Raw genomic sequence first — 13,622 nt, 5'->3', positions numbered from 1 at the left:
GGATGATGAGCATTTTGGTTTAATGCCTTATTGTACAAGTTACATTCAGGAATTCCAGTTCCAGGCTTGGCATCATGGGTGGAAGGCCAACATTCTCCTAAATGGAGCGTAGTGGTGCTCCATCACATCTCCCTGGGCACGCGGTGCTGCGTCCCCTGGCATGGACAGACAGGGAGGTGGGCGGGCTGGTGTACTGCAGGGTGCAATATGAGCTGCCCGCTGCAGATCACTGTGGCCCCTGTTCATTATCCTATCTCTCATTGTACCTGTCTAATTCCCTCCTCATGATGGATGATGTCTCCCTCTGATTACCCTAGGACAAAACCTCCCAGCGATCAGCTTTCCTGTCTGTGGCTAGGGTAGAGAGGTGAGGAGAAGAGGGGGAGGGGGGTGGCAGCCATTACAACCAGGCCATGGAGCTCTATGTAAAGTCCATTCACATGAAAATGTTTTCAGTTAGACTAAAGTTAAGTGGACTCTTCACAGGGTATTCACTGGGCAGAGGTCAGAGCAAAGGGGGGATTAATGTCGCCTTTCCTCAGAGGCTGCGGGCTGCTATGTCTGATGCCTGTACTTCAGCCAGTCCGGGTCAGGGCACATCCGGTCTCCTCATTCCCCCGCCGTACATTTGGGGGGGGGGGGTGGTGGGTGAAAGTGTTACATTTTTAAATTTCAGGGGGAGAAGGGGGGGGGAGCTCTCTGTGGGCCGGAGGCAGACATGAATGATTTAAAGCTGAGCCCCAGTGCATGGGATCAGATCGCTGCCTGGCCTTGTGCAAATCACACAGGTAACCTGTGCTCTTTTCAGGAGGGACACTCGGCCTCATCTCGCTCTACCCCCTGTGGAGACAGATGCCTCATTATCTGTGCCGCTGGAACAAAGCACCCAGGCACCCGATGCCCCCCCACGCCTACCACCCACCCCAACGCCCTCCTGTGCAGGTTGGCTTCTGGTTACCGAGGTGACGACACAAGGCAGACTAGGACCGCTGTCAGCCAGGCTCATCTCTGACCTCCCACGGTAGGTCGCTCAGCCAGTCACATTAAAATTTAAGGGGGCCCAAAGGTCCCCATCAGGAGTGTTAACAGCAGCATTGTCCCTCCCAACCAGGCCTCTCAATGGACAGTGTAACTGGGCACCCTACCCCCCCCCTTCCCGCAACACACACAGAGCTGTCCTCCCTCCTGCCTAAATACTGTAGAAAAAAAACCTTCAAAATTTTGCTTTTTGGACTGCGCCTTCTTCTGTCTATTGGTTCAATTATTCTCTGGATTAAAACAACATATAACATAAAAATGATGACGTACTACAGGAAATCTGCATTGTGCATGATTTTTAAACATCTTGAGCAAATAAAGGGATTTTTTTTTCTTCACGTTTATAAATGCTTTTACTTTCAGCTGTCAGGTTTCTCAATTGGATCCGGGCAGCACTATTAAAATTTCTTCAGTCCCAGTGATGGAATATCCCCAAAGGTTAAATAAAATGTGCTTTCACTCCATCAAAAAGGCACAGAGTTTATTACATAGTATAAAATGCCAATGGCAGTTCTAAATGCATTATTATAAGTTTTTTTTTATTGCTATGAATATAATCATAACCATTCTTCCCACATTTTTGGATGCATTATATCTCTATAAAGCATATCAAGTGAGGCACACAATTAACACAACCCTGCATAAAAATAAAAGGGGCTCAGAGACGAACGATAAGAGGAACAATCTTTTAACCAAGTAAACACAAACTCTTCGAGTGCTCGAAAAATCTGAACATACACGAACAACAGAAAATAAGGACTATGGTGAAATGCCACATCGGGGCAGCACTTTGCACCAACTGTAAAATCAATAATCCTTCAGTGTTGGGAATACAAAGGTTGATCCTTCGTATTTTTAGATTTAGGACAGCACAGAAAGGCATATCCTTGTTGAGGCAAAATTCAGCATCATGTCACAAGTTACCCTCTGGCAGTGTAACAACACAGCAGGAAGCCTTGTGATAGCGGCGCGTATCAAGTACCTGTTCAGTGTGGTCCGGTGACAGATCCACTTGCCCATCTCTAGAGCTCAGGTGAAAACCCCATCAGGTTTAATTGGATCTTCAGCTGCCATCTTGCCCATGTGATGGGATTGGAGACAGAGTGGCTGATTACATTAAAGGTGTACATCCTTCAATCCGGCCCTCCTGCTAGGTCAGCCCAGTTTATCATCCAGGTCATGGGCTCTGCCTCACACATACTGATAGGATACAGCTTAATTGTTCTCTGTCTTTTACAGATCACTCTATTCAGTGAGGTTACACAGGCAAAACTTTCATTAAAATCCAGTTTTATTGCGGTGAATTACAATTTACAGTCAATTAAGAAGGTCACAGTGATAGCATGAAAACGGTCTTCTCAAACGCAGTTCAAATATTGTAGGTGCATCTCCTTTTATTCTGGTTGCTTGTCCTTCAATAAAATCAATGACCGAGAAGAAAAATTTGACACTCAAAACCGATCTTAACAGCGTTACATCTAACATATATAAAGGACACATCTTTATATATACATGAGACTAAGTATCACCCAATAGATCTCCTAATTCTAGATAACACATTTAGCACTTAAAGAGAAATCCGTTTTTGATAATTGCACAGCACGAATTTGGCAGTACTGGTCCAGGGTACAGAAATGGATGGAAACCCAAATCTTAATTTCTCCCCCCAGGTGGCACGGTACTCAAATTACCTGGTTTTTAATTGTCTGAAAAACTAATTTGCCGAATATTCTCCCTATTATGTTGGATGCCAAGTAGGTGTGTTACTACGTCACACATTTTCATATAAATATGTGTGAACATGCCCAAAGCTCTTGAAAAAGGCACATGCTGAAACATCAACCAATGAGATGTTTATGTTTTAAAAAATAGAAAAACTGTCAAATCTAATTTTCTGTTGATTTATTTTGGAGTTGGTCCAATTTTTCTTCTCAGAGTTTAGAACATACAAATGATTGACTAACACAGTTAATAGTGCATATAATGATCCCTGTCGTAAGGTTTTACACCTGCATAAGAATTTCAATTTCTTCATTTCCCACAGAAGCGCTCAGGGTTCTGTGATTTAAAATGCCCTTACTATGTACTATAGCTACCATTTTTCATGATACATAATGCCTTTAGTCACTTAAAACCTTTCATTGTACTTTTGTAAACTGCCTCAGCTTGAATCCCATCAGTATATGAGGCATATGCAGGAGCAGCTACAGGAAGGGGAGGTGGGACTACAGACCTACCTCATGATGGCACGTGTTTCAGCACGAACTCGCAAACACAGATCAGACTATTGAGGGTGTCCACCACAAGACAGTGCACACAAAGCCAATCAACAGCAGGGCTTTGTGTGTTTTTTTGTACATGTTTTTGTTTTCTTAATAAGCTTTGTAGAGTTTGTATGTAATTACCACATAATCCCTCATAAGTTGTAATGGGTTTTGCTTGCCTGGCAAATGCTTGCATTAGTCCAAATTTCCACACGATATTCGCAGCTAATAACTGTAAATAAAGATCACGCCCCGGACATCTGTTCTAAACTGCTTGTACAGTCCCTCGGATCTGTGACTCACATCGTTACAGTTATAGCCGCTAAAGTAGATTCTGCGAGACGCTGTTGAAAGTAATCAGAAAACAAAAAGTACTTTTTGGGCCAACAAAGAAACACCTGCTCCAAACTCTGCCATGATGATGCCTGATTCATCTATGCATTGTGAATGAAGATCATGTGGTTTTTAGTTTGACATCATTAATTTGGTGAATCAAACAAAGACTTTTGATTAGCAATAATGGCCGACAAGCAACGAGGCAGGCATTGCATCACATTTTCAGTATGACCCCCCTCACCCCAATAAGAATTTCCATAAAAGGTCAACAATGGTTGAGAGAATAATGTTCATTCAAGATCAAAAGGCCTGCAAGAGATATAGCACTCACACAGTTTAATTGTGCTCACAGATGAAACTGCCATTATACAATGGTCTTACTTGCTTGTCAGTTGAGGTGAAATCTGCCCTTAACAATTCCTGTATCAACTTTACACATGAAGAAAGAAAAAAATTATAATAAAAAAATAAAAAGGCAAGAAGGTCAGCATGCCTACACAGACAGGATAAGGAGTATTGATTCTGCGAGGTTGTCCCTGTGTCCTTAAGGCTCCTCCCAGGTCAAAGTCACAGGCCCTTGTACTCGTGCTTGCAGTAGCCAACGTACACAGGCTCCGCCCGTATCCCACGTCTGAGGGAGGAGTATGGGGGGGGGGGGGGGACAGAGATATGGGTGAGACAGAGAAAGAAAGAGGACATGGAGTGGGAGAGGAAGAGAAAGACAGGTGTTTTAATGTATGCACTTTGGACTACAGACATATGAATTATAAATAATTTTATGGCATATAAGTTAAGAGGAGGGTGAGAAGAGAAATCAGAACATCACTGTTATTAGGCACAGGTATGTTACAGGTGTTTTATAAATTATTAGGAAGTCACACTGTATTGCTGAATTTAACTAGCTTTGCAAAAGACACTTGAATCAAACTGGTATTCCAACAAAATCTCTGTGATTCTCAGTCATTTTTACTTTGAACTGGAAAACACAATGAATGCCTTACTCACTCACAAGTGTGTATCATTGCTGGTCCACTTGTCAGCCAGACTTGCATACATGTAGTGAAAACCCCATGCTTAGCTCAGGTAATTGTGCACAGTCCTCAAGAAGGAGCAGTGTTTGTTCGTCCATAATGAGAGATGCCTACTGCATGCTGATTGGGAAGTTAAATCACCCGCTGATTTTGGCCGGTTCACATTTGTGCATACATTATCTCAGCTTGCAGCACAGGTCACGCTTTGCTTTGCCTAGCGCATTGGCCTGGCCCAGCATGTGACTGGTTAGAGAGGTAGTCAGACGGAGGCCTTGCAGTACTGTACCTCACGAGCCGACAGCGGAAATCAGTGAGGCGATCGTAAGCCTTGGACAAGCTGGAGGTCTGCTCCTCGTCACTCCAGAGCCTCTCTGCAGCTGCACTAGCCCTGGGCCTACATGCAAACACACAAAAATGTACACATCCACAAACACACAGACACAGACACACAGCTCCAGAGTGGGCGCTAGTAGGTCTTAATTGGGGGTTGATTCATCAACTGCAATAATAATTGATGGTTAACCAATCAGAACCAAGACTGCAGAATAAAATACATTTATAAGTGATGTCAAATATTTCTAGTTCTCTTGAGCGTCTGCTGGGGTTACGACCCAACTTCCTTACCACAGTCGTGCCATGAGGTTGGTCGCATCCACGTACTCCCCCCACATACAGACTTCTCCTCCAATCATCAGTTTCTTCTGTTCTTCAGTCCCTTGGATAGTGAAATCACACACACACACACACACTTATACTTCAGGTAAGCACCCTGACTTTACATAACAATGCATCCCACCAATATCACAACCTCCCATCAATATCGCAGCAGCTAAACACAGTTCCGTTCTGTAGTTCTGTCCATAATTTGTAGTGTAGGGCACTACAAATTATGATGGTTAAATTTTGAATGTTTTTTTTAAAAATACAATAAATGTATGAAGCATGATAAACACAGATGTTTCTTCAGCATGCTAAAAGCGCAAAACATTCTCAATTTCAAGTGCTGTCTGCTTTGTTCTATCACTATATATTTTGTAGGATTCAGCACCCAGTTATTACTAAATAGTTTTTAAGAGTTCAGCACATTTCATTCTCTTTTGAAAAATGACACCCTGATTCCACTAGAGGGCAGTGACAGTACAAAAAGGTCTCTGACATGCATGTACAACATCACTAAACACATAAAAAGTGAACAGGTTGTACCACGGACAGAAGAATGTTCCGTTGCAAGAAATGGGCATATGCAATGAAACATCAGGTGAATTAACACTGAAGCTCAATGTTAATAAATGCTCAGCCAAAATAAAAGTAACCTATCAGTGTATTTGCAGGATAGGGATTGTATATTGGAGATATGTCCGGCTTTATCCTCTATGTTTCAATGCTTACAGAAAAACTGAGTATATTCCATTTTTCTTCCCACTTCGCAGCCCAATAGTCACTGGTGGTTACTTAAGTAGTGGCAAATTGGAGACCCGGTGGACATTATCCCTAGAACAACAATCATTATCCCCACACTGGTATTCACTCTCAATGGCACCTTCAATACAGGTTAGGGTCACACACCAGTGAAGTTCAGAGGCTTCACAGAGTAGGCGGCACGCCAGTCTTGCCCATAGCTAATGTGGTTGAGATACCAGGGGGCAGTCAGCAGCACCCTGTACCCCGCTTTGGTCATTCGGCTCATCTCGCTGTAGTACTTGGGTGGGGTTCCCCTCCACACAAGCAGCACTGTGTTGTTTGGGATCTAAACAGAGGTGACAAAATTCAAGTGATTAGCACTCCAGTCCTTCACCTGTTTCAGTCACAGGTCTTTCACTGCACAGTCACAGTGCACAGTCACAGTGCTCACCCCTTCCACCTTCTGCATTCTCCCCAAGCAGCCTGCCTGGAGTAAATGCTTAAAAACCAGCGTGTGCCTATAGATGAACTGTTTCGCAGGCCAGATATGACCCTCTGTCTGAATCATAAGCACATAAGCCAATACTCTATAATTTCTATTTTGTTCAATCACAATCAGTTGACCAATAAGTCAAAGAATCTCAAGAGGGAAGAACTGCCTTTTGTCACTGTCCAATGTAACTACAGGTGATGCTGTTTGTCTGTGGCAAGAAGAGGATTTTGCCATAATGTAATGGTCAGCTTGCAGATTGACTCTAGACTAGCTGATGAATTGCCACCCAAACCTATCTGTACTGTAGCCGACTCAAGTGGCTTTGTACTAACTCTAACCTGTCCAATGAGGCGTGTCAGTGACCAGTTTGAAAAAGGCAAGTTATAGGCAGCCCAGTGGAGACAAAGCACAAATCTCCACTACCACCTGGTGGTGCAGAATAGACATCACACATGAAAAGCTAGCAATGTGCTAAATAACCTCTACAGAAACATGCATTTACAATATCATTACTGGAAATTACACATACCAACCACAATACTCACTTTTTCACGGTTGTCAAACACATCTTGCCAGAGAACTGATGTCTTGTTGAGTGCCGTTGTGATGTTGACTATGCTGAAAATTGCACAGAATTATTATGCAGAAAACCTCCGAAAGTACTATTTCCCCTACTTCCTGAGTTGGATAAGTATCACCCCCCCCCCCCCCCCCGCCTTAAACAGCATTAGGAAAGGCATTCCATCAGTGTATCCCTGCAGTCACGTTTTATTTTGCCACCATGTTCTCTAGAGCAAAGGTGTCACTTGTGTGGGCCTGAAAATTGGCTCAGCTCCCAGCTTGGACTGCACAAATACTGCAGGTGTGAGGCAGTGTGTGGGCATGTACGTTTACACGTGCTTGTGGCTAAGAACAGTACCGACAGGCCCTTAAGGCATGAAATGCTACTGACTCATTGCTGTTTTCTTGGATTCCTTCACTTCACATGCTCAAGGTGTGTGTGTGCATGTGTGTGTTAGAGAGAGAGAGAGAGACTGTCTGTGTGTGAGTATCTGCATGTGTGGCTGCATGCATGTGTGGATAAACATGTACAGTATATCCCACAATCTACTGTAACCCACTTGTAACCCTCTACTTACTTTTCAATGTAAAATGCCTCCAGTTTAGAGAAGTCACCCCCAAATCCCATCTGCTGCATGAACGCCCGAATTTGAGGGTTGGATTTCCTACAGAGAACAGAATGGTCACATAGAGTCATTTACCAGCACATTTAAAATTCATGCATTTTATAAATTATGTCAGATGTTTTACGGACATTTTATTTTACCTCCGTTGTCAGACTACACTAATTCTGAGGGTGTACTGCTGCAGGAAAGCAGCAATAATTCACATCAATTCACAAACAGGACAAAGAGAAACCCAGGGAACCTTTCTTTCTGGACAGACAAACAAGAAAAGAACCAATAAACCCTGCCAGGGCCATTGCTTTGTGAATGTTGTGAATGTCTGATTTTTTCAAACATTGCATTCATCACAAGTTTCAGTTGATTATACATCAGAATAGTGTACTTGTACCTTTCATCACAAGAAAACATCAGAGGACAGTACTTTTAATATTTATATTTTACACTATTTTCTTTTTGCATTTTACTTTTTTTTTTTTAGATTGGCCTTTAGGTGAATTGTTTTTTTAATGTTATTATCATTTTACTTCATTGTGTATTTAAGTATTCTCTTATCCATGTTTCGTTGGTCTAATTTTACCTCCATGTGTTATTTTGGTGTTCTGAAAAGCATATAAATAAAGTTATATTATTATTATTATTATTATTATTATTAGTTTATGACCTTTGAGTCATGTGACTGATGTACTGTGCCAGCAGCTGCTCATGTGACTGTGATGCACTGTGCCAGCAACTTTTCATGTGACTGTGATGTACTGTACCAGCAGGTGAAGCTGACTTCGTCCCCTCCCAGGTGGATGTAGGAATCAGGAAATACTACGCTGACTTCCTTCAGCAGGCGGGCCATGAACTCATAGGTGGAGTTCAGAATGGGGTTGACAGGACCAAACGTCCCAGAAGGAACGTCACCTTTGTAGCAGGGTGTCAGCAGGTCAGGCTGTCCTGAGGTGGGGAGGGGCAGACATGACAGAGAACTAATGCACCTTGAACTACTATAAAAATGTGGCTCTACTTTATTCCTCACCTTCAATACAGTAAGAATCCACAGCAAAGGGCACCCTTTTTTACACTGTAAAAATTAAACCAACACTTGGACCAATGGAGACTAATGTCCCTATGCAGTGCAATAACGAGCCATTACTCCAGATTGCAGCATCTGTAGCTCTCCCTGTGTTGGATCAGTGCACACTCCAGCTGTGCTGCAGAGGCAGAGAGGTGAGGCAGTATCCACACAGAGCCTGCTCAGAGCGTGACGTACCGTTGCCCCAGGACAGAGTGTGGCCCGGCGAGTCAAACTCAGGCAGAACCCTGATGCCGCGCAGCCTGGCATACTCGATCACCTTCTGGACATCAGTCTGGGTGTACACATGAGTGAAGCGGTGGTAGGCACCCTGGACAGACAGACATTTGGATGAATATACATATAACCTCAAAACCCTGATCCCACATGCCACTGTGGAATCTTGAATCTCAAGTAAAACCTGATTGACATGCATCGGAGCTATCTTTGCCTGTCTCGGCAGATGATGAATTGAGTGAGCTTAAGTTTGCTCTTAGGTCTCCCATTTTCCTTGCCTTGTCACTGAGGTCAGGAAAGCTGTAGCTCTGGTAGGGGAAGGAAGGATCGTCCACGATGTGCCAGTGAAACACGTTGAACTTGTTGTAGGCCATGGCATCCTGTAGAGGAAAGGTGAGGCATAGTATTAAACAGGCTTTGCTTTTACATTGTACTGCAACTGTAGACTGGTGTCCTTCATTTTTCTGTAATTATCAAATTATTAAATTAGTTGTTATTAAATACACCAGTTATCATAATCATTAAGTTAACAACGCATTTAATTTTAAAACATTTTCAGCCATTTGTGCCTGCAGGAGAAACACATTGGCTTTTTGATCTGTATGCATATCTGCAGACAGGGGCCCTGTGATGGCCTGTGTGGGGGATGAGTACATGTGTGGTGCATTACCAGGGTTTCCATGATGGCAGGCACAGGTAAAAAGTGCCGTGAAGTGTCCAGAAGAATTCCTCTGAACAGGAACCGGGGGAAGTCCACGATTTCAGTTTTGTTGATGTAATACTGCAATGAAAACAAAGTATGATCATGTGGTAACATCTGCTGGCTACCTGCCACAATACACTGTCATGCAGGTAACATTCCAGGGCTTTTGTGAACATTACTGTAACCCACTTCTGATCCCTGAATGCTTATTTTCTTTGTCATTTACTTGGAGAAATTAGTTTCAAATCCATCAGGTATATCTAATTGTTTCTCTTTTGTTAACAAAGATCTTTCATGCTTCGATTCTCTATGAATATAAAGCTTGGGTGGAAAGGGAACATCTGATGATATACACAAATCATTTAATAATGAATAAAATCCAAATTGTATTTAATTCTGTTTTAATTTAATTAGATGCCAGCTTAACTTCAAATATTTTCCAGTACTTACAATTTCATCATCGTCTTGCTGCACCAGCTGACTGAATGTCTCCAGCCCTGAATCATGTTTCAAGTAAGAATTTTAGGTCATATGATATGACTTAATTATTCAAAAAAACAACATAGCTCAACATTTGGGAATTGTGGCAACGGTGACAAACAGTAGTACCTGCCCACTGCTGTCAGTCAAAAATGTGATGATTTCATTGTGGTATCAACAGCAAGTCAAGTGTCAAGCCATCACAAATGTATAAATATATAGCATCGGAGAGCTTCACTGTACCTGACAAACACCCGCATGCTGCCCTTTTGATGGCTTAATACATTATCACATTCGACAGCAAATAGTAATGAGCCAATGTTGTATCTTTCCACCATAAACTTTGTGTTTACCCTGTTCCTGTAATCATGTTGGATGTGAACACACCTTACTTTGCTATAGATGGCAACTGTGTCATTACATTACATTGCATTCATTTGGCAGACGCTTGTATCCAAAGCGACGTACAAAAAGTACGTGTCAAATGATTAGTTGTGTTTTCTACCTCTCAGAGCTCCCCACACAGTCTCTGCCTTCAGAATTCCCTGGCCATCAGACACAAGCAGGTAGTCTGTGAAACAAAAAGTACATGTCGCCCTAGTGATCAGTTCTGCTTACAGTGGTATGATGCAGCTGAATTCCAAGAGTGATAAAATGAACGGTTGTCAGACAGTATTTTCTGTCACTTGAAATTATCACACCTGCTAAACCAACATTTTGATTGTGTAAAGGATCTTCCGGTTTGGGAATACAGGCCTTGGTCAACCTTGGAAGCCAATTTACCCACAGATAGAGAATTAAGTGAAAAACATACAAACAAACAAAAGTTTTTTAATGTGTTTCAGACTTACAGTTCTCTTTGGAATTCTCATCAGGATAGCCATTACACTCTCCAGATTGCACATTCACCACCAATGCAAAGGAATCCCAAGGGGCTGAATAAATAGGAAAAAATTCTGATGACGCACTTTTCTGAACATTATAGCCTATATTACAGTTTGTCGAAAATCATAAACCGAATTGTAACTAGCCCGTAGTAAGTACACTAAATTTGGCATGTGGACTATGACTTGGCAAAAAAAAAAAAAAAAACATAAGCGCACGCAATAGCAGAACTTCAGGGAAGCGGCATTTTATTTGTTTATTATTAACTGGAACAAACCGCAGTCTATACAGGCATCACATGCAGAATAATATGGTAACAACTATTTGAACATGTTTCGTATAGATGTAGTAGGCTGTCACAGCGGTATCTAGGCTATGTAATCCAAGCTACACCTCTACGACAAAAAACATTTTTGCTGAATATAGCTTACCTTTGCCATCGCTGTATCCAGGGAAGATGAGTGCGAAGTATCTCCTGAAAGCCTCATCCAGGACAGAACATCCCGGCTGCGCTGCAGAATCATTTGCATACTGAAAAATGAATCGGTGTACATGTAATGGGTATATTTCAGAAGTCTGGCTCATCTTCTGTGGCATCGGCCACACTCCTTGCGCCCCTGGCATCCCATGCAGCGCTATCAAGACGAACGAAAAATATACAGATATACCAGTGCAGAATTTTAAACATGTTTTCTTATTCTGGCAGAGAGCAGACATTTTACAGCAGACACTTGATTTCAGAAAATCTTTCAAAAGGCACTATCGGCTGGCGATGACCGCAGACAAGAGACGAGACGCTATTTAATAAATCCAGTCGGTTCAGCTAAGAGATGAAACTGGTTTTCTAAAATCAGGAAGAACCAGTTTTGGTCATGTGACTCAGGTGTAACATTGTGACACGTGACTAGCGCGGAACAGACTACCGGTTTGTCCTGTTTAAGCATAGTTTAAGTGCCAAAGTCTGGCAAGTTTTCCCGAAAAAGACTATCTTTATTGATAGAGTTAGCATGGCTGACAGAATGTTGCACTCTCCACTCACTCGTTACTTCTTGCCGCGATAACGTAAAAGATTGATAGGCTTATTGTTCAACATGGTTGGTCAGTCATTTTGACAAATGAAACTGAAGTCAAGAATGGACATCATGATAACTTATGAGCAGTCACTTAGTTGCTAATTAAAACTAAACTCAGGACTGTTTTCATATGAAACCAAACCAGAAGAGATTGTTTCATGAGGCTTCCTGATCAGCATGTGTTTTGTGGTTTGACCAGCTGAAGACCACAATCAACAGGGTACTGTTTGACAAATTGTGAACTGAAAGTTGTGTCGACACCAAAGACAAATTTTTCCCACTTTATTACAGAAAGACCATATGTTAGTGACTGAATATCCATCAGATAGGCACTTTTATCATTTTCATTTCAACTTTATTCAAGACTCATCTTAAAAAGAAGTCCATAGCAGGTAAAATAGACAATATATTTTATGATGATGTGACACGTAAAGAACACTAGAGATATACTCAGCACATTTTCTGAAACAACAGGAGAGAGGTTGTAAGGCAAAATGACATTTCAACAATCCACAACATTTTATTGCCACATTGTTTCTCGTGATGGCCATGAATGGTTTGTGAACAATTTATTTTTTTGTTTTTAGTTGGTCTTCATGCAAGACGAGTCTTAATGCTACTCACTCTGACTAGTTTTCATAATTCCTGTTCAATAAGAAAGTGATGCCAAAATGAATGACTACTTTGGCACAAAAACACAGCCCAGACCAACTGACTTGGCCACTTATTTTTAAGTGATTTGGCCTGCCTCACATGAACACATTGTACCTTATCAGACCTGTGTTTTGTAGTTGTTCCAATGACCTTTGTTTGCATTTGGATAAAAGCATTTGCCAAATAAAGGTAATGTAATGTAACACCCCAGTGCAATGTGAGGTACACTATAACAAAATGTAATCTTTCGGGTGTGGCCTTAAACCAAGGTCTTGACTGACTTTGATTACTAAAGATTCCATGGAACTTATCAAAACAAGAATAGGGGTTTGCCTGTTCTGGCTCTGGCCAATTAGCCTCCAGTTTACTTAACTGAATTCTCTCCCCCCAAAGTCTCTATTGTGTATTCTAGTACAAACTAGCTGTTGTGAATCACCCTTTTAGATGCCACATATTGATGGTGTTTCAGGTGAACATCATTTCAATGTGAAACAGTTGGAGATTGTGAATGATGCAGTACAAAAATGACAGAATTACGCTTCAAAATATTAATTGGCATTCATATTCATTCATTTATTTTTTATTATTTAACCCATATGTGTTTCTGTAACGTTAAAGCTGTAGTACCCACGTCAATTTCCCCCAGAAAAGATTATATTCTTGGTTACTATACTGGTAGTAGCTATCTTTTCGCCATCTAAATGCCACACTCAATATGTCTGAGATCAAGTGACTATATACTTGTTTTTCTTTTGCGCATGTGCCAACTTTAAAATTTCTACC

The 13,622-nt window shown here is 41.7% G+C and overlaps 1 protein-coding gene across 1 annotated transcript; it reads right to left on the bottom strand.

Moving 5' to 3' along the window:
* Positions 1-4,075: 4,075 nt before the first annotated feature.
* On the bottom strand, positions 4,076-11,983 carry LOC135242021 (beta-hexosaminidase subunit alpha-like). The gene is made up of 14 exons (XM_064312884.1): positions 11,544-11,983; positions 11,079-11,162; positions 10,733-10,798; positions 10,198-10,244; positions 9,715-9,825; positions 9,323-9,424; positions 9,006-9,138; positions 8,509-8,689; positions 7,703-7,789; positions 7,109-7,181; positions 6,236-6,416; positions 5,294-5,384; positions 4,956-5,063; positions 4,076-4,269 (listed from the first exon to the last, which is right to left on the bottom strand). Exons 1-14 carry the CDS (start codon positions 11,827-11,829, stop codon positions 4,206-4,208), a joined length of 1,614 nt encoding a protein of 537 aa, XP_064168954.1. The 5' UTR covers positions 11,830-11,983; the 3' UTR covers positions 4,076-4,205.
* Between the last annotated feature and the right edge of the window lie 1,639 nt (positions 11,984-13,622).

This window comes from Anguilla rostrata, chromosome 16, assembly GCF_018555375.3.
Source record: "Anguilla rostrata isolate EN2019 chromosome 16, ASM1855537v3, whole genome shotgun sequence".
NCBI lineage: Eukaryota > Metazoa > Chordata > Actinopteri > Anguilliformes > Anguillidae > Anguilla > Anguilla rostrata.
This window is presented reverse-complemented; position numbering and strand designations above follow the sequence as displayed.

What these genes read in the sequence shown, in the direction of transcription:
- LOC135242021 (XM_064312884.1), bottom strand. Translation starts at nt 11,829, where the DNA reads ATGTCTGCTCTCTGCCAGAATAAGAAAACATGTTTAAAATTCTGCACT. An exon ending in CACTCTGTCCTGGGGCAACG is followed by an intron (nt 8,690 to 9,005) that starts GTACGTCACGCT and finishes TCCCCACCTCAG; the next exon opens with GACAGCCTGACCTGCTGACA. An exon ending in AACCTCATGGCACGACTGTG is followed by an intron (nt 5,064 to 5,293) that starts GTAAGGAAGTTG and finishes GTTTGCATGTAG; the next exon opens with GCCCAGGGCTAGTGCAGCTG.